Raw genomic sequence first — 22,386 nt, forward strand, 5'->3', positions numbered from 1 at the left:
CTGCTGCATCACTGCCTTTAATTGGGTTACAGAGAGAGCACAGCAGGAGGACTGCCAAGCAGTGGGAGTACAGACATACTTGACTTTTATTTTTGAAGTTTTAACTCCCTGCTTTCCCTACTATGTACCACATTTGTAATTTTAAATAGCTTTTCATGATTCCCATTTTATATTTTTCAGTAAATAAGTATTCCAATAATTAACACAATTAAATATCATCTAAAATTTTTTCTGTCATTTTTCAAAAATGTTTTCAGTGATGTTAATTTATCTTTTTTTTTAAAAAAAATATGGTAAGGCAAATTCTCTGTCATGCTATTCTGATCATATTATTCCCTTGCTCATAAACTTTCACTTATTCTTTATTGCTTATTGAATTAAGTCCAACTACCGAGCTTGTTAAGGATCTTGTTTAATTAAGTATAATGTGACATATGATCTTTTTTGTGGTTCACTCGGGACTGTCAGGTCTAGTAAGAGTTATGATCTTATTGAGGTTTGAATGTAAAATTTTCTTTTACAAAATAGAATTATATAATTCTATGATTTATTGTCAGGAGAATAACTCTTTGAGGCTCAACTGTAAAGCAACTTCGAACAACTTAGTAATTTTCTCATCAGTGAAAACACCCACCTACTTTTCCACTTATTTTTTATTATTCTACATCTGCCATTAATTTCAGACTTCTCCCAAGTGTACTCTTTATGAAGAATTATTGTTTTAAAATTTTCATTGTGTTTTTTAGTGGTTCCATTGAGCAATTGTGCTTTTCCTTATCCCTTCTCTTTCCTCAACTCAGATGATCCCTTCTGCATTCTCTTGGACAGTGACAGTGAGTGTTTAGGGCAAGCATTATGGCATATAGAGGACAGAGGCTGAGGAAGTTTCCATACTTTTCCTTTTGTTAGGTGGCATATACTTCCAGCATACAAGGTTCTGTCAGTTTCGAAAGCAGCTAATTATTGCTAAGCCACTCTGCTTTTATAGAATTTAGTCTTACAGTCTCTGGTCTTCAGTTTAAGAAAATGTTTATAAACATTAGGCTTTCTTTGTTCTAAACCTAGTTTGATACAGTTCTCAACTATACTGTATTCTTGAGAATTTCTGTTGACATTATTACAGATGTCCCCTATCCCCGCTTCATTTTGCCCCCCTCCGCCTCCCACCTCCCCCTTCACCTCAGGTTGTCTATGTCCATGGGCTACGCATATATGCGTTTGTGTTGTCTAATCTCTTCCAGTCCCCGCCCCCCCCCCCCCCCCCCACTCTCCTCCCCTCTGAGATCTCAAGTGATCTATGGCCATATTAGAAACTAGTTTAACTTTAGCCCGTATATCTTTATATTACATATCTAGGCATTGAAATTGCCACATCCTATGTTGATTATAGTTTGCTCTGGAAAATACAGCATAGTTTTATAGCTTACTTATAATTATCACCACCCTCTCCCTCAAATCTCCTTTTCTTACTCAATGTTCTATTTGGTATTAAGAGCTAAAAAGACAGTAACATAAATTTAAGCTGCCTTATAAAACATGGAATAAAAAAAACTAAAAGGAAGCGAAAATGATGCACAATGTAGATTTTATCAGCACAAAAGGATTTGTTTCATCTTACAGATTTTGTAAAGATCTGAACTTCTGCCATACATTAGGACAGTCAGGATATGAGGATAAAATCATTTTCTAGTTCATTAAAATACTATGTATTTGTTTCATAAATAAGTGAAGAATACTAATCTTTTGAAATCATTATTCTCTAAGCTACTTAAGTACAGATACAGTTTTTAAACAGATTGAAAAACCCAGTCTTAATGATGAAATATAAATACTCTGTTGTACTGATTTAGTTTAGAAATTAGTGTGGTATTCTATTTGTTATAATGTTGCTTCTTATTTCCCTAGTTGTCCTCTTTGTTTGGTTTGGGATTTGTTTTTAATAGTACTTATTTTAGAAGCATAAATAAAAAACAACAATAATATTCTTTTATATTTTGAAGGTGATTCTTGACTGTTGAAGCTTAATTTTTCAAGTGACTGCACAAACATAATTAGTGTGTTTTTAGGGGCAATAATGATTTTTCAGTCCTTTGTAACTCTATAAACATTGAGTATTTTTTTTCTTGTTCTGAGTGTTTTTTTCTACTTGCATTTCCAATTTCATATAATTAAGCAATCAATAACCAAAATAAAATTTTAAGCTTTCTTTTGTTAAGAGAGATACCCAAACAAAGGGGCTAGAACCTAAAATGTGAAAGTTTTTATCACTAAGAACAATGATTAGTTTATGATTAGTTTTATAGTCTTCACCTTGTGTTTGTACATAATGGAATTAGAAGACTACCACTTTTAAAATCCTTGATGAAAGGTAAAAATTATTTGCCAGGATAAACATTTTCTGCATTGAAGGCTTACCATTAAGAAGTAATGAGAGTTCTGGTTTGAAGAATATCTCATTACTTTTATTAGTAAGAAAACTATAAATTATTTTTGAAGAATCATGGAAATCTTAGTGTTAGTTATTAATTATTTTTACTTTTTCAAAACTTAAAAGCTATAAAATATTAAAATGCTTTGACTAAAAAGTATACTTCTGTATATAAATTACTGCTTTTAACTGTTCTTAATATATTTGGGTTGGAGAGGGTAGTAAGAGAATGATAATTTTTGATGCATAACCATCTGTCCAGTGAATGCAAATTATCTACAATAATAAAAACGTAATATGCTCATTAGACCAGACGTCCTTCCGGATGAAGCCGGGGCTACAGGGCAGCCCAGGTCCTAGGTGCCTGCCAGTGGCTTGAGGGAAGCCTGGCTCCTGGGTGCCTGTGGGCGGCCTGAGGGAAGCCAGCCTGGGGCCGGCAGCTGGGGGAAGGAAGGCCTACTCTTGTACGAATTTCATGCATCGGGCCTCTAGTGTATTATATGAGACCCTTTTCTTATTTTATAAGGTAAAAGCACTCAGTAATCTAATTATCTTTGCTTTCACTGAAAACGAAAACCAAAACTTAGAATAATAATTTAGGCTATTTCATGAGTATTCCTTTGGGAAAAATAGGATGCTTCATAGTATTAGAGAAGCGCAGAGAGGATTGAGGGTCATATTCTATTAACGGTTTCTGTTTTTTTTATATTAACGTATAGTTACTTTTTCCTATCATGTGATTGTTTCATATTCTTATGGATATTAACATAGTAAAAATAGCAAAGTAATTAGAAAATTTATTTTTAAAGATACCAATGCTGCTTGCAAAATTTATCATGTTAACATCTGCAAAGACCATATTTCCAAATAAGGTCACATTCACAGGTACCAGGGATTAGGACTTGAACAGATCTCTTTGTGGGACACCAATCAACCCAAAACAGACACCTTAGGTAAAAGGGGCGATGCCTAACAGGTTTGTTTGAGTGGTAGCTCAGTGTGGTTTTGATTTGCATTTCCCTGGTGATTAGTGATTTTGAACACATTTTCATGTACGCGCTGGGATTCCCAGGGGCCTGCTTGTAACCTGGCACCATGGATTCTGCCTGGGAACATGGGAGCCACCTTACTTGGGCTGCTAGAGCCATTAGGTACATGCTGGTAGAACCAGGAACCTGGGTTTTTGGGAGCCTCCCAGGGAGGCACCGCAGACCTTAAGGGAAAGTAGGCCTGGTGCTGGGGCAGGCTGTCTGAAGTGAATTGGGTACTCATTTACTTTCCTTCTCCAATAAGGCGGCTATCTCTCTGCTGGGCTGCCTGGGCTTAGATGGCGGGGGGGGGGGGGGGGGGGAGGGAGGGGGTTGATGGTGGTAATGTGAATTTATCTTTTCTACTCAATGTGTCTTTTCTTATTTCTGCACTTCATCCACATACTGTAATCCATCACCTGGAATCCTAAGCTCTTGTGAAGTTATTTTCATGCACTAATAGTTGTTCAAATTGATGTTTCAGAGGGGCAGTGACTGAGCACTAGAAGCTCCTCTGCTGCCATCTTGCTAAGATTGCTCCCAGTTTTTCAATTGGGTGTCAAGAAAGCTTAGAGCCAGTTTTTATACCTAATCACAGATACTGCTTTGGCTAATCCTTTGGCCGTATTTACTTTTCTCCTTCTGTATTAATTTTTGTGCCTCATTTTTAGTGTTATGTGAGTTTCTGTTAAGCCACTTAAAAGCCAGCAACATATAAATTGTTTGATCCCTTTTTCAGTGCTATAAATTTGTTAGGGAGTAGGAAGTTGGAGAGAATGGAGAAAAAAATGCAGAAAAAGATGTAATTTCACTTGGCTATGTGTAGTTTATACCTAGAGTTATAGGCTGAGTCAGTGGCATTTGCATAGGGTCAGCTGTCCCCTCTGCCCCCCCGTAGGTGACCATTACATTTCATAACATTGTGGAAGAGTTTGGACCACATTTTACTTCTTTGCTGGTTTTTTCTTTCCTTTCTTTCCTTTCTTTCTTTCTTTCTTTCTTTCTTTCTTTCTTTCTTTCTTTCTTTCTTTCTTTCTTTCTCTCTTTCTCTCTTTCTCTCTTTCTCTCTTTCTCTCTTTCTCTCTTTCTCTCTTTCTCTCTTTCTCTCTTTCTCTCTTTCTCTCTTTCTCTCTTTCTCTCTTTCTCTCTTTCTCTCTTTCTCTCTTTCTCTCTCTCCCTCCCTCCCTCCCTTCCTTTCTTCCTTTCTTCCTTCCTTTCCTTTCTTTTCTTTCTTTCCTTTGTTTCTTTCTTTTCTTTCTTTCGCTTGTAAACTTCTTGGCTTTTTCTTTGTATTCCTAACCATGGATATGGAGTGAGTGACTTAGTCATAGCTTCTATTGAGAAATTCTTCTTTGAATAATTACAGGTTGTGATTAAATAGCATGCATGTCCTGCCTTTGTTCTTTTTCTAAGTAAAATGGAAAGGTTCCACATAATATAAGCAGGTAAGCAGTAAGGACAACTAGTTACCTTATTTGCGCTCATTTTCATCAGCCTATATCCTGCCATAATTTGTTAAGATTTAGAATCCTCCATTTATCTTCTTCCCAATAGTAGATCCCTAGCAAACTTTTGCTTAATTGTTCTTGAATTAATAAAATCTCCTAATATTGAATGTCTGGAATTATTTGAAGAGATGAAAAAAATTGGTATTTTTTGGAATCATTTTCAGGAAGCGCTACAGAATACACTTTTATCCCATCACATTTGAGGTTTTAGTACTTTTGTATTACAATATGACATCTTAAATGTTGTATTTTAGTAAGAAGTCGATCCTAAACTGAGCTTTACATGTGTGGTAGGAAAGAGAAGTACCTATGAAATGTTCAAGGTCATATGAGAGAGGATTTTTCCCCACTTTCACAGGGTACTTTTACCAGTCGGATGAAGAAGACTACTTTACAAAAGACAAGGAAACCTGCTCTCTAATGTTCTCAGTCTCAATGGTACAGACCAGGACTTATCACAGGACAAATTTCTATCACCAGTTATTCACATGTCAAGAACTTGTCTTTCTGAGTGAACAGAAGAGGAATCACTGTTAAGTGATCTCACACCCTTGCTCTACAAGACTTAGTGGGTTGAGATCCTGGGGTATTATGGACAAGCAACCAGAATGATAAGAGCAGGGTCTTTATAGCTTATATACATGTTAGTATGAACAATTGTAGTATTTTTCTCTGTTATGTGTAATTAGTTAAGTTCTAGGGTAAAACTAAAGGATTGTATCCTTTACAAGCTTATACGATGACACTAGACTTCAGTATGTATGTTCTTACAAACTTAGATTTTATGTAAGGGAAAACAAAAATTTACTGCTTCATTTTGGAGCTAATGATAAAGAGGACACTGTAGAATATGAAATTTTATAGTTTTTAACAATTAATTTTTAGGTGAATAGATACAGTGTCTAGAGCTTTAAGATTTGGCTTAGGATAAGAAATTCCAAATTATCACTATTTAAAATGAAATATTTCTCATATAGTCTCATAAAATCATCACTCTAATTCCAATGTATTAGCACAGTGCTAGCAACTATTGTTAATTAAATAGTAAAGTTGCATGTTTCCATTTTATTGGAAAGTGTTTTGAATCAAAAGAACTATAAGCAATTCTACTTTAGCTGTAAACACATGTGGTCTAGAAAGTATTTTCTTGAATGTTCAATTTTGAATTATATATTATAGTAACTTATTCTCCCCTACACTCAGCACTCCATGCTCTCTTCCTTCAAGAGTTTTAGAATGTTTTATTGAATTATACAGTTTCTTTATTTAATATTACTTTTAAAATTTTTAACTAAAAATAGTATAGAATGTTTTTAAACATGGAAATACCAAGATTACATTCTTTATGCTTTAGCCTGACCAATGATATCTTTTCAACAAAGAATATGCAGTAAGAATACCTTTACATTTGAAGATTTCCTAATTTATATATTTTCATTTTATAATTGAAGGCTGTCATCCTTGACATAAATACAACTAGATACTTCAGAGGACTTTGTGTTTTACATGTGAATTGATGGGAGAGGAAGGAACATTAAAAAAAATATAGAAAAGGGAGTAATTGGAACTAACTGATTTGTTGTGGTGTCCTAAGGGGCAGGTATAATCTGCTAGCTGTCAGATTCTATTACGGTGGCTGCTGCCATCCATCAGAGCTGACATGTGTATAACAGAGTTTAGTATAACTGTAATTATACATAAGTTCATGGACTCTAAACCATTTGACATTTTAAATTTAATCTTTAAATTAAAACATTTATGTAATTTATAAGCTTGTTGGTTGAGTAGGTATGTGATTATGTGTTTTAAAAAGAAGATAGACTTCCTAAATTGTAAACTGTTGCCTGGTCTACATTTATAGCATCTGAATGTGATTTGTAACAACTCCAGGCTGACTGCTTTCACCACAGATGTGTTAACAAGCATTCATGAGTACTGCTCTTCAGCTTAGTTAATAGATTATAACATTTTCAACGGAATGAGCCATATTTCATCAATTGTAAGACATTTTAAAAATTTATTCGCTAGTGCTTTTTTTTAACTTCTTAGTCATACACAAAATAATGTAACAGTGTCTATAATCTGATGTCCTGGCTAAGAATAGCTTTGGTTTCCATTTGCTACCTCATGTGTTCTTTGAATTATCCACTTACAGGATTATTTCCTAATATAATGTTATTATACTAGAAGATATTATTAAGCTTGTCGTCTTTTTCTCTGCCACAGTATGCTTTTAGAGGACGCAAACAATTCACCAGGTGAAAAGCAAATAGATATATAATCAAAACTTCCTGTCAGATGGTCTACTTCTGTGAAGTTCTCATAAGTACCCGGGGCCTAACTCTTGCTCTGTATGCCCTGGATCACCAGTGGCTTACTGTTTGGGTTCCTGTTATCTGCCAGTTATGTTGTAGTATGAATATTACTTTTTGGTATAAAGTACTGCATATATAGTTGATATTAAAGGGCACTTTTTAAAAGCTGGGTATCAATAGTAAAGTTTCCTCTAAATTTGGATAGATATAAACGGGTGACCATTCCTAGAGTGGATTCTTGGTTTCTTTTTCATTTCCATTTAATGCTTTGTTCACTCCTTTGTCCCTTTTCAATTAAAGGCCATTATGAGAATATGCAGGTTTAAAAGATAGTGTCACTTACACTGTTGCATTGTAAGATACTTTTTAAAAATACTTGATTCTTATACATGTCACCCTATAATTGAATGACTGATTCCTTCATTAATTTTTAAATAACTGTTTAAAATCACAACTAGAGAAAGGTCTTGTTGAAGTGAGCATTGCCTACCGTGAATTAGATATCATTCTGGGATATTTTTAACACTTTTTATTTTATCTGTACTGATACATAGGTGGCCAATCATATTTCTTTTTGGGTGACACAATTAAAATTTAAATATCTATATGACTTTTTCACCTTTTTAATTTGACTATCTTTTCTTGTCTTATAGATGCTTGTGACCACACCAGAAAAATGGGATGTAGTGACAAGAAAGAGTGTTGGGGATGTAGCTCTTTCCCAAATTGTAAAGCTCCTCATTCTTGATGAAGTTCATTTGCTGCATGAAGATAGAGGGCCAGTATTAGAAAGCATCGTGGCACGTACTTTACGACAGGTAAGAGCAAGTCACTGAAAAGCTGATTATGGGGGTATGAATAACTTTTAAAATTTAAATGTAGCATGCAAAGAAATATTCATATGTGTTGCTCATATTAATGATAACGTTAATTTTACTGTGGAGAAAACTGTAGCTATTTCATTTTCATGTTAAAAATACCCTACCTTCTTTTTAAGTCTTATTTTATTGAAGTCTCTTTAAAATAAATACTGGAAAGCTTCTGTTCTAAACCTGTATCGCAAAGCTAAATCTAATATTGACTAAGCAGTATTAAACCATGGTAGACCAAAGGAGAATATTAGCAATTTCATCTAATTCTCTCCTCTCCATGCCCAGTCTCTTCCCCTGTATTTTACATCTGAGATATCAAAAGATGTATGCAGGGTATCATTTACACAAAAGAGAACTATTTTGATCATGAGATGTTTTGATTTTATGCCCTTGGTACTTACATAGTTTAGTGATTTTTTTCAGGAAGCCATATTCCAGGTTTATTTAGATTGACCATTTAGAGAGACCATGTCCCTCAGCTAAAAGCATAACAAAGATAAGGACATTCCTGCAACTATAGAACATTAGAGGTCAAGTAAATATCATTAGCACCTTTACCAGGAGGTCTGTCATTAGCATATTTACAAGGGATTTGATGGGACATCTTTCTTTTTTGAGCATTCCCAGTTGAGGGAGAAAATAGATGTGTGTATCATATACATTTTGAAACAATCATAAATATGTAAATGTTTTGTAAGTTATTTATAACTGCATAATGGTACAATTTTGTATATATAATTTATAAATATAATGTAAAGTTAAATATGTAAGCTATATTAAAAGTGTATGTTATAGGTTTATTACACATAATATAATTATGTAAATATCTATTAATATGATATAGAAATATGCAATATTATGTAACATAGATATATGTTAATATGTCTTATATATACATTGGCACTGCCATAATATATTCAAATTCCAGTAATATAGTTTATCATAACTACTATGCTCATAAATTTTGATGACTTGCTGTTTGTTATCTTAAGAAAAATATTTGATTTACTTAGCTGGACATTAGAGACTATTGAAACCTTAATCTGTCTAATTTTAACTTCTACATCTTTTTTAGTACCCATAGGTTCCAGCCACACAAAACTCTTTGTTCCTTCTCCACTTTCCGTCCAGCACTACTGACCCTTTTCAGAGATGAAACTAGTCATATTTAAGTCAGAGTATATTTTTAGTTATGAGATTAAGGGTTATAAATGCAAACATATATATCTCCATCATTCTACACATCCATCTATTGAAAATCTATTCTTTTGAATGTGCCACTCAATAAAATTGCACCTTTTCTGGGTTCTCTATACTCCCTTTCTTTGCACATTTTTAGCACTTATCCTTGTAATTTCACAACTTATCCTTGTAATTTCACAACTTGCTATAATTAATTATACCTTCATTTGTATCCTCTACTAGATTTTAATCTCCTTGACAGAGGGGTCTTTGTGGTTCTCATATTTCCAATGTATTAGCACAGTGCTAGCAACTATTGTTAATTAAATAGTAAAGTACCTGTTTTATTTGTTCCTTGTGATTACAGTAGATGGCAGTGTTTTACATAGCATTTCAACATTGGTAACTAATAAAAGCCTTAGGGACCTATTCTAATGCAGTATAGTTCTGTTCTGGTTCTGAGTTGCGTGGTAGTATTAGGCATAATTGAAAGAAACTTGGAAAGAGAAAAGCATATAAAAGGCCAAATCTGTTGTAGTTAATGGCATTGAATTAATATTGTCTTCTTAACTGTTTTCAGTAAGTTAGGAAGACTATTCAAACTTAGATTTTATGTTAGGGAAAACATTATAAAAATTTACTGCTTCATTTTGGAGCTAATGATAAAGAGGACACTGTAGAATATGAAATTTTATAGTTTTTAACAATTAATTTTTAGGTGAATAGATACAGTGTCTAGAGCTTTGAGATTGGCTTAAGATAAGAAATTCCAAATTATCACTATTTAAAATGAAATATTTCTCATATAGTCTCATCTATATTATTTCTTAGATGAAAATACAATTCTTTTTCAAATAGATTTTTAGCAGAAAAGTATCTCTGGTGTTTGTAGGGTACCATATTTAATAATTTTTGTGTTGTAAATAATGATTTTAAAACCAAAAATCAGGTTTTTTCCTTTCATATTACCACCAGTACTACTTAGAACTATTGTATAATTAAAAATCATCACTCTAATCCCTATAAAGGGTTCCTACCACCTGTAAAGGAGATTACTTAAATAGTGGGTGTGGTCATCTTTTCTTATTATTTAGAATTCCTTCATTTTGGTTGGTTTTGGCTTGGGTGTTTGCTGACTTCCATAAGATTTCTTTAAAAGCAAATTCATGGTAAAAAGTGGTGTACTATATATTTGTACTTTAATTTTCATCCATATCTATCTATATGTGTGAATCTGTGTCTTATTTAGTTCTGTATCCCCATTGACTAAAGGTTAGTTAGGTCTAAGCCAATGTTGCTGGATGGATGATTCTGAAACTATTCATATTACTCACATTGGACCACTTTTCTTATACTAACTGAGTCTTCTCGACTGAGCAGAAAACTGCTATGAAGTTGTTGATAGGGGCATCATGGGATCATAATAATGTATTTTAATTGTGAAGTGAATATAATTTTTGCCCATCCCTTGGTTTTATCTTTCTAGGTATATAACATTGTCATAAGAATGTGGCCTCTATTATTTCTCGTTCATGGGATTTACTGTGTTCATACATTTTTAGAAGAAATAAAAAGAAGAAAACATTTAACTAGTAGGATTTTTCTAGTTCAGAAAATATATTCAATTATTTTATATCATTTCAGATGCCACAGTTAGGCCACTTTTTTCATATTTCCTGTCTTTTAGGTTATGTGTTAATATTCTGTATTTCTTGGGGGATCTTGTTTTATTGTGAATGTTTCATACTTTATATTTCAAAAAACTTATTTTAAACTTAATAAAAATCCAGATGTGTTGAATCTACTTTATACATTAATTAAAATAATCCACATAGGTTGAATCTACACAGAGTATGATAAGGATTCTTGGACTCTCTGCAACCTTACCCAACTACCTCGATGTTGCTGCATTTTTACACGTTAATCCCTACATTGGCCTTTTCTTTTTTGATGGCCGTTTTCGACCAGTTCCTCTTGGACAAACATTTCTGGGGGTTAAAGGTACAAATAAGGTAAGTATTCATTTTAGTAATTATGCTTTTTTTCTAAAATTATTTCTGTTGATGTATTTAGGATTAGAGGCTCCAAAAGACCATTTCAGTAGCATTACAAATACAATATCCTAGACAAAGTCAAGCACTTTCTCAACTATATGTACTAGAGTAATTCCTTCTCCAAAAAGTTGCTTATAGTAGTTTGTATTGCTATTATCAATGTATATTTTGTATTCTCAGCTAGGAATACAAATTACATATAAGAATATGCATTTCAAAAAGTTATTTTGATATGATTGAAGGACAGTGTGAAATAATAAAAGGCTCTCATTAACCAGTAATACATATGTTGGTATATTATTTATCTAAACTAAATAATACCTTACATGCAATTGAAAAATAATCACATGGTAGCACCTATTAAGGGAGGTGCTCTATATAATTTATGTTTTATAATTAATACATACTAATTATATATATGTGGCATTTCTGAAATTCCTTATAATATGTTAAAAAGTTTGTTTATCTAGTTTGTTAGTAGTATTACCTTGTACCATTTGAAGGATTAAAGTGCTTATTTTGGACTTTTGTTTGTTTATTTATTTGTTTGTTTATTTAAATAATTTATCCCTCTGTTCTCTCTCTTATTTTCCTTTTGCTCAGTCCCTAGACATACACACCGCCACCACCCCCACTTCCTCCCCACCACCACCACTACCACCAGAGCTTTCTGCCTGCTCTGTATCTATGAGTTTGTCTCTATTTTGATTGTAGTTCAGTTTGTTCATTAAATTCCACATATGAGTGAAATCATATGGATTTGTCTTTCTTAACTGGCGTATTTCACTTAGCATAATGTTCTCCAGTTCCATCCCTGTTGACTTTTATTTTTAAATATCATGAATTTATATACTTATTAAGTTTATATACTTATCATTCCGTTTAACAACATATTTTTTTTATCCGTAGAAGAAATATCTTCAGGAGAATATTCACAGACCACATGATCTCTTAAAAAATAAAAAGATGGAGCCATGGTTACTACGTCAATCTTGATCATTAACATATTACATTATTTCTTATCTAAAAACAATTTTTTTAGTACAATAGGGCCATTTTACATTATTATAAATAAAATACTCAGCTAAAAATATCAGAAATGACTGTCACTTCAAGAGTTATTATGCTCCATTAACATTGAAGTAAAGTAACATACCTTTAGAATTGCAGGAAGGCATTTCCAACTTGTGCACATAAAGATCATTTATGATATGGTGATAGTTATCATAAAAAGAAGTTCCCTCATTAATTACTCCAAGTGTTTTTTTAGTATTACTTGCTGCTTGTGTTTTTAATCATGTCTTTATATATACTTATTAATTTTATTTTAATGTATCATCAGGGCAGATGTAGAGCTGCTTCTTGATAGCTGTAGTGTTCTTTCAGCTTCACCCTTTAACTGATAGCAGGTGCTTACCACAGAAAAATACAGAGAAGGAAATTTTTTCAGATGCTTGTCAGCCACTTTAAATCTCTTTTCATTTCATCATACAAATTGGCAAATAAATTAAAGCTAATTAAATGCAACTATTTTCACCACAATATGTTAGTATCATAATCATAAAAGTAATGGTATTAGATGATGAACCATCATAATTATTTTGAAGGTTTAGAAATTTGGCAAAATTAAAAAAGACTTTTACATATCTTATATAGCGTAAACAATAAATTAATAATATAAGTTATAAATAGAGATTTTTGTCTTACTAAAATGTTTTATTTTTACACTCAGCTGTAATACACAGTTGGTAACCATTATGCATTTCCCCAGGGTGTCTGTTGTTTGATATATTTTCTAACCAGTTGTTAATTTGTCATTTCCTTTAAGAAGAAATCCTTATAAGTTTCTCAGATTTTCATTTAAAAAGTCATGATATGATTCAGTTGTTATGGAAGAACATGGAAAATGGTGTGGGTAACATGTCTAATTTGAAATATGTAATTACTTTGGCCAGTACTCAACTTAAAGTACACTGAAAAATTAGCTTTATTTGGAGGAAGTTTTTTTTGAATCATTAGTGGGGAGTAAATTATTTTGTGATTATCTCATCTACCTTAGTCATTATAAAACATGAGTTTCAGAATGCTGAAGTGTTCACATTATTAAAACAAAAAATATAAATCATAGTCATTTCAGATGCATATGACATTTTCATTCCCTCCAAACTCTTAATAAATGTTAAGATACACAGACTGTGTCATATGCCTCCACCTTTGGGTTAACCACTTGCTTTTGATTTACAGTTTGCTCAGAATTAATTGTGAGAATGAAACCCTTTCTTAATTCATAAATTTGATATTAAATTTCCACTTAACCAGAAATATGTTACTGTAGAAAGCAATCTACCTTTCTACATATACATTACAGAAACAGTGTTTCTTTAGATTTCAGTTTTCTATACCATGACATTCTATTGGTAATGTTCTGGTGATTTGGAAAATTACATAGGAAAACTCTATCCTTTATAATAAAAGAGAAACATGTAAATTGACCGTCCCTCCGCTACGCTCACCAGCCAGCCAGGAGTTAGTATGCAAATTAACCCGACAAAGATGGCGAGTTAATTTGCATACACAGGCGCCGGGCGGAGAGCAGAGCGGGAGAGCCGGCGGAGAGTGGAGTGGCTTGGGGAAATTGGCTGCCAGACGGAGAGCAGAGAGGGAGAGCTGGTGGCTTGGAGGACTTGGCAGAGTGGGAGGCCATGGGATGGAGACAGAGCAGGAAGGGAAAACCAAGATTGCAGGGAGCACCAGGAATTCTGGGAATAGTAGTTTTGATGGCAGCTCAGGACCGGAAGTGGAAGCCCAGAGTGCGGGGAGCACCAGGAATGCTGGGAATCATAGTTCTGGTGGCAGATGGATCTCCTAGACCCGTAGTCAGCAAACTGCGGCTCGCGAGCCTCATGCGGCTCTTTGGCCCCTTGAGTGTGGCTCTTCCTAAGCCTTAGGAGTACCCTAATTAAGTTAATAACGATGTACCTACCTATATAGTTTAAGTTTAAAAAATTTGGCTCTCTAAAGAAATTTCAATCATTGTACTATTGATATTTGGCTCTGTTGAATAATGAGTTTGCCAACCACTGTCCTAGACAGTAGAGCAAAGTGAGCTTGGAGCAAGTTACTGTTGTGGTGGGGGATGGAGGGAAAGCAAAGGTGAGAGACATAAGTAAAATCAGAGTGTCTAGGAAAAATTAAAGGGAAGATATCCTAAAACTTCCAGGAATCTCCACCAATGAAGGAGAAAAAAATGCCTCTATTATTCTATGAGCAACAAACCAAACTGGGTTGGGGGGTCTCAGACAATTCGCTCATATGATTGCAAAGACAGAAACTCCTGGATTGGAGAGGGCTCCCCTGAGGGCTCCCAGATTGGAGAGGGTGCAGGTCGGGCTGAGGGACCCCCACACCCCCCAGCGTACAAATGTCGTGCACTGGGCCTCTGGTAGTTTATAAAAGAAAAACAGCCTAAAGAATGGACTTGTCAAGGAAAAGCAGAGAAAATAACTTTAAAGTAATTCTAAAATATGTGTAACTAGTATATTATCCTTAAAATTACTGTCTTTAAAAAGATGGCATGCTTAGTACTGTGAAACTATTGTATGATGTTTTTTATTTGTATTTTTTAATTGTGTTTGTTTCTATCAGGTTGTTATATGTTAGATATTTATATTGCCTTTGCTATTTCTGCATTCTAGCTAGTCTGAAAGTAACTAAAGATGCATTTTAATTGGCAGTTTTTTTGTAGTTAGAAATTTTATAATTGCTTTGTTTGATTTTTGTTTTTTTGTTTTAAACATTTTAAGGTGCAACAGTTGAATAACATGGATGAAGTATGTTATGAAAGTGTTCTGAAGCAAGTAAAGGCTGGACACCAGGTATACTTTATTTTATCCTGTTTTAGACAATGCTGTGTTTTTGCTTCATACAGTGACCCTTTGGTCTTTGAACTTTGTATTTGTATTTTTTAAATGTTGTGTAAATATTACTGGTATAAAAGAGACTGAGCAAAAAGAGAGTTTAAGCAAATTTAACCCTTGGGCACACCAAAAGCAAAAATGAGCAGGGAGAAAATTACTGCTAATTCTGCCACCCAAAGATAATTTCTGTTGGTGTACATCTTTCCATTGGTTAAAATATTTTATTCCCTATCTTTTCTCAGTTATTTCTATAGTTTCTATAACCTATGTATTATGTTATTCCTATCCAGTAATATCACAGAACCATAAATAGAAAATGTAAATAAACATTTAAAGATGTCAGGTTAAAAAAAATAATGGTGTGTTTTATGCAATATTGTTCTTTTAGGTTTTGTGTTCTAGTAGGACAGGTTCTATTAAATTGGGTTATAAAGAAATCTTGTTGGTTAAGTTCATTGTATAGTGTCATGTGCAAGGGGAATCCTTGGTAAATATAATTTGATTGTGAGATGAATTGCCTCATCTTCAAAGATTTAACATCCTGAGTGAGGTGGGATATTGGGAAATGTAAAATTCATCAGGACTATGGCCCACTAGTTGATAGTTGTCTCTAGTATTGCTAGTGTTACAAATGCCCAAGCCAGTGCCTTCAGATTGTAAGTGCTGAGTTGTTAAGGCAGCGCCTTAGTCTTTTACATTAACGCAGTCATCTCAAGTTGAAAGCTCTTTTGCAACACAATTTGAGAACAAAGCTTTATCTTTTTCATTGTTTTAAATTACCTCTATTCTGTGTGTAACTTTGAAAAAGTTGCCCCAAACTGAGATCTTTTCCTATTTTCAGTCTTTTAAAGGGGATTGTTCTGTTTAAGTCTTCTATTTGCAGGTTGCTCTGCCAACTACTATTTGGCCTGAAAGTGCATGTAGCTTGATCCATGGCAGCTTCTGCTAGATGCCTTTGTAGTATTTCCAGGACTGAAATTGTAGTGTGGAGACTTGGAAAGGAGGATTGTTGCACATTTGGATTTTGGAAGCTGAGGTAGATATCTCTTTCAATAAGACTAGCCAACCTCTATTTAATTCATCACACAAGAATTGCGACTTCACAGGGGTCTTTGATGACTGAGGCCCATGTGGAAGTTTGTTTTCAGTGGTTTAGAACCCCTCACTGGATTATTTTCCCTTTTCTATCTCCTTGAAGTGATACCTTCCCTAAGCTGCGGTCCTCTGCTTTTATTAAAAAGTTAATAAAGAACTTCCTAATAGAATAGAGTTTCTGAGTTGTGTTTCTTCCCCTCTTTTATTTATTTTTTTAGTCAAGGATGTTTTTTGCATTGATTTTCAGACAGAGTAAAAGGGAAGAAGAAGGGGGGAGAGAGAGAGAAACATCGATGTGAGAGAGACATTAATTGGTTGCCTCCTGCGCACACCCCGACCCCTCAATCGACGAACGTGCCCTTGACCAGAAATTGAACCCAAGACCCTCCGCCCAACGCTCTAATCACTATACCAAGCGAGCTAGGACTGTTTGTCCCCCTCTCAATTGAGGTTGAATATAACACTGCCCCCGTTACTAGCTCTCTTTGTATAAGGCTCCAAGTGATACATTTCACCAAATGGATTTGTATGTATCCATCTTTCAGAAAATGAAAAATATATAATTTATCAATCTTTTTATTTTATTACCTGAAAAACTGACCACCAAATTAACTCTTCAGTTATATTCTGCCTAACTCTGATGACTGAAAGGTCTTATGTGCTTCATTCTAAAAGACTCTTCTGTTTAAATGTTTTATTGTATATATAAGTACAGTAAATTGTGTGTGTGTGTGTAGAGAGAGAGAGAGAGAGAGACAGACAGACAGACAGACAGACGGAGACAGAGATAGAAAAGCATACAGGCAGAGAGCTGTGCTTCTGGTATTCGGATACAGCCATAACTGACTGCACATTAGTGCAGTGCTATTAGGTAGCCATCTACATATTCAATAAAGGTGCTTTTCCTTGTTAAGAAAACATAAATTATTTCTTGTGGGGCTGTGTACTTAATGAATGTTAGCTTTATTTTGTTGCCTTTTAAATATACGTTAGCAGTTAGTGTATAGCAGTAAGAAATTGTAAGTTAGTCTATTCTAGTCCAGGGAAACATAGAATTTTCTCTGCTACTCCCTCTTCCTGACAACCCAATTAAAAAAATATTTCCAGGGAATATTCCTTGATTTTATTTGTTTTCTTAACCTTCAGTTTGTTTTGGTATTCGGGGTTTTCTTCCTAGTTGTGGTTTTCCTAAATAATTTTATCAGAGCAGCTACTTTTCAGACCTTTATTAAATAGACTGATGTGTCCATTAAAAGAAAAAAAAATACATTCTCAGGTCAATATATACTTCTCATGATCAAAAATTAATTTAAATACACACACACACACACACACACATACACACACATACACACACAAATGAATTCATTTTGCTTTTCTCCCATTAGATTAAATTAGAATAGAGCAAATTTCACCTTCAAAAACCATGCTGATAGTCTCTGATCATACTATTTCATGGGTTTCAGTGTACCAGTCATCTAAATGTGTGGGCTCATGTACTTAATAGATTTTATGTGCAGCTTTGCCTGAAAAGTATTAAAAACAGTAGGAGGCAGTTGTGTTCCACTCAAGCATGTGTGGTGACAGATGGAGAAAATCTTTTCATGTTGACTTTTCAACAGTCATACTCCACAAGACTTCAAGCTCTTCTTGGCTATTGGGAAATTAAAAGTTGGCGATTCAGCCTTTAATTTTGATCCATCTGCTCAAACTAATGAGACATCTCATTTGTAAGCGTCTCTTTGTGTTACCAAATGCAAGTACAGCTTTATCATTCCTGTTAATAATTCCCCTCCTCCTGTGTAACTTGCAGAATGGGAAAATAATTGATGCCTTAACCCTATTGAGATTTTCTTGTTATACAAACTTTGTTACAGTGATGGGAAAAGAAATTAGAAACTTCCTCAGAGATTATGGCATATTTAGTAAGTCAACTTGTTCATTTTGTACATTATCAAAAAAGTTAAGATTCTTATTTAAGTAGCTTTTTACTCAAAAGTCTACCTCCAATTTCAAGGTTTTAACAGTGTTAAAGAGAAAAAAGTCTTCTTCAACCGTGGTTTTCCTTATTCAGATGTGTATTTTGTTTTCTCTTTCTTCATCATTTATAAGTTTTTAGTTGATGTTAGTTTCTAACAAGAACCCACCTTTTAAAATTGACTAAGAATTATAGATTAATTTAACTTACTACTATCTGAAGGGATTTATTTTTTGTTTCTCAGCATTGCTTCTTAGTTTATATACATTTAATTATGTACAATTGAAACACATTTTACCATGCTAACTTCAATCTTCTATAATAAAAGCGTAATATGCAATTGACCGAATGGCTGAACAGCCGAACGACCATCTGGACGACCATCCGGGACCACGCTATGACACCCACTGGCGCCACACCAGCCAAGGCGGGTGTGATGTGATTGGGGCCCCAGCCATTGAACCATGATCACCCTGCAGAGGCAGGCCCAGGCCACCAGCTGGTGGGGCGATCAATCGGTGGGCTCCACGATAGCCCCAAAGAGGGAGGCCCAGGCCACCGACCGTGGGCTGCGGCGGGTGAGCAGGGCCTCCCTCTGCCAGGGAAGTTCAGGTCCTGGGTATCAGCGGTCAGAGGGAAGCCCGGGTTCTTGGTTCCAGCGGCTGGGGGAAGCCCGGGTTCTGGGTGCTGGAGAAGAGCTGGGGGAAGGAAGGCCTACTCTTGCACGAATTTCATGCAGCAGGCCTCTAGTACTTTAATAATGGAACTTTTCATTTGCCCGTTTGCCTAAAAAATGTTCCTTCCTCCAGATACTAACATCACTAATTCTTGGTACCAGTGCTTCTGTCATATCAAATTTGTCTAACATAACATTTATTTGTGAATTGAGTTCTGCTTTCTTGTCAGCCTTCTTTGTTCCTCCCTTCCCCAATTGAGACATGTTCCCAAAGGAAGATAAAAGCATGGTTTTGAGGAAAGAGACATTTCAACAATTATGACCACAGACTGAGCTCCTTTAAAGGGGCCCAAGGTACCTATATTGTGTGGGCATTACCTATTCCACATTTGCCTCACACCCTTTCCTTCCCTTCATTTCCCACCTCCCTGGGCTTCTTTCAGACCCTCATCATGGAGATGCTCTTCTCTTTACCTCTGAGCTTTTGCATAGCTTCTTTCCTCTGCCTCACACATTTCTTATTCTCTACTTGGTTGTCCTCTACTAAACCATTCAGGTCTCATCTTTGTTTGAGAACCTCCCCCCTCCCCCCCCCCCCCCCCGCTTTTTTTTTTACCTCCCTAACTTTCACTTTCCTATGATTGACTATATAATAACATGGTATATATCTTCATATTGCTAGCTACAGTTTTACCTTTTTTTTTTCCTGGCTGTTTTTTATTAATTCCACTTTTCATGATAAGATAGTAAGTCCCATAAGGAAAGGGGCTATCTCTAGGTTTGCTCATCACATATTGTCATGGCCTCACCAGTACCTGGTACACATTTGGTGCTCAGACAGTGTTTGATGAATACGTAAATGGGAGATGTAGTAGTCTTCATAAGTCTGATTTATTCTTAAAGGATTAGGGGGCAACCAACTTAAAGTTCCATGGTAGGCGAACGTTTAAGTTGAGGGGAGAACAACCTGGAGATGTGGGAATGACATCAAAGATTGCTTAGATTACCTTATTAAGGAACTTTTTCCCCCTGTAGGCTGTAAAGAACAATGAAAGAATATTGGTATTCTTTAAAAAATGTTTCATTATATACATTTATTCTTAATATTATTTTATCTAGTTACTAGAGGCCCGGTGCACAAAAATTTGTGCACTCGGGGGTAGGGGGTCCCTCAGCCCGGCCTGTGCCCTTTCACAGTCTGGGACCCCTCAGGGGTGACCACTTACTGACTTAGGCTCGCTCCCTGGGGGATTGGGCCTAAGATGGCAATCAGACATCCCTCTGGCAGCCCGGCAGCCCTTAGGGGTGTCCACTTGCCAGCGGGGAGCAGACCTAAGCTGCAGTCAAACATCCTTAGCTCTGCAGAGGAGGCAGGAGAGGCTCCCACCACCACCGCTGTACTGGCAGCCATCAGCCTGGCTTGTGGCTGAGCAGCGCTCCCCCTGTGGGAGCACACTGACCACCAGGGGGCAGCTTCTGCATTGAGCACCTGCCCCCTGGTGGTCAGTGTGTGTCATAGTGACCAGTCATTCCCAGTCATTCTGCTTTTAGGGTCAATTTGCATATTACCCTTTTATTATATAGGATAGAGGCCTGGTGCACGGGTGGGGGCCGGCTGGTTTGCCCTGAAGGGTGTCCAGGATCAGGTTGGGGGTCCCTACTGGGGTGCCTGGCCAGACTGGGTGAGGGGCTGATGGCTGTTTGCAGCTGGTCACACCCCCTTCAGAATGGTGGTCCCCACTGGGGTGCCTGGCCAGCCTGGATGACGGGCTGATGGCTGTTTGCAGCTGGTCACACCCCCTTCAGGGTGGGGCTCCCCACTGGGGTGCCTGGCCAGTCTGGGTGAGGGACTGAGGGCCGTTTTCAGGCTGATGGGCGACTGAAGCTCCCAGCCTCTTTTTTTTTTCTTTTTTTTTTTATTCTGGGATTTATTTACCTTCTATAGCTGTCACTGGAGCTAAGAGCTGGCTCCAGCTCTGAGGCCATGGCTGGCTGAAAGCAGGTTTCTGGGGTTTGTTTAGCTTCTATAATTGCAACATTGTTTCATCCGGAGCTCAGAGCTGGGCCGCGGCAGGCGGGGAACCTTGGCTTCCTCCATCACTGGAGCAAGCAAGCCTCATGTTTGCTTCAGCTGTGTGGCTGCCGGCCGCCATCTTTGTTGGCATTTAATTTGCATATCCTGCTGATTAGCCAATGGGAAGCATAGCGGAGGTATGGTTAATTACCATGTTTGTCTATTATTAGATAGGATACTCATTCCTGTTGGACATATGAATATACCTGACTGTCTTTTAATTTAAGATACCAATATGACTTAGCTATTTTTCATGATATAGACATAATTTGTGCCACCAGTTATTTTAAGTTAATATATTATTTCTCTCTTTTATTTCTATTCATTAAGCCATAGGGGAGAAACTTCCGAACCTTTTAAAATTTTATATTTTTAAAAGAACAGAAAAATTCAATTTTTCTGAAATATAGGTTACAATAAGAGTACTCAATTATGTTCTTGAAATTATATATATGTATATATGTGTGTGTGTGTGTGTGTATATATATATATATATATATATATATAAAACACTTTTTTATTAACTAGTAATGTTCTCTTCATTTGCAAAAGGAATACTTCTTTTTTTTTTTTTTTTTCAGTTTTCACACTCATTTTTTATTTGCTAGGAATTTACCAGAATTTTCAACCTCTCTAAAGGTCATAGTTAAGTCAGAACTTAATTACAAAAAAAGGAAACCTATCTTCTGTGCTTCAAATACTTTACTTTTCAACTCAGCTGCTATAAATACTCATCTCGATGGTAAACATCCAGAGCAGCTGCAAAATCATTCAAACCACTACCATCTTTTATTTCCGACCTAGGGCCCAACAGCTCAGCGCCCCCTCTCCAGCGCTGCCATAAGCAGCATGGCCCGGTATGTAGGAATGAATCTCGCTTCTCTCGCGAGAGTTGCGGGCTCCGAGCGCGTGCACAGCAAGGAATACTTCTTAATATGGAATATTTGTATTGCATTTTCAAATCTTTATTGTTATTAACATTCCTTATTTCTTTTGTCGTTGAGAATTTTTCAGTTACTGAAATAATACATTCTTAAAACAAGTGAATCAACACAAAAGTGTAAAAAAGAAAAGAAAAAGCTAATGAATTACTTTTCCTTCCCCTCACCTCACCCCCAGTACTCCTACACTTGAAGTGTATTCCGTTTTCTCATGGCACATACACACATATACAAGTACGTACATATCTTTGGCATTTGAGCTTTCTAAATTTGGTAATCAGTGGCTTTTGGAATTATAACAAAAGGACAGAGCACAGT

General features: G+C 35.7%; 1 protein-coding gene across 1 annotated transcript in view; it reads left to right on the top strand.

The window, feature by feature from the left end:
* Nucleotides 1-22,386, top strand: part of ASCC3 (activating signal cointegrator 1 complex subunit 3) — a 252,026-nt gene that overhangs the window by 73,085 nt on the left and 156,555 nt on the right. The window contains exons 11-13 of the mRNA XM_070418020.1: nt 7,933-8,097; nt 11,169-11,345; nt 15,191-15,262. Of these exons, the coding sequence (XP_070274121.1) occupies nt 7,933-8,097; nt 11,169-11,345; nt 15,191-15,262 (414 nt within the window). The remainder of the gene's footprint in view (nt 1-7,932; nt 8,098-11,168; nt 11,346-15,190; nt 15,263-22,386) is intronic.

The sequence above is a fragment of the Myotis yumanensis genome, unplaced genomic scaffold (assembly GCF_028538775.1).
Source record: "Myotis yumanensis isolate MYYU_CA2020_CCGP unplaced genomic scaffold, mMyoYum1.0.hap1 SCAF_6, whole genome shotgun sequence".
Lineage (NCBI taxonomy): Eukaryota > Metazoa > Chordata > Mammalia > Chiroptera > Vespertilionidae > Myotis > Myotis yumanensis.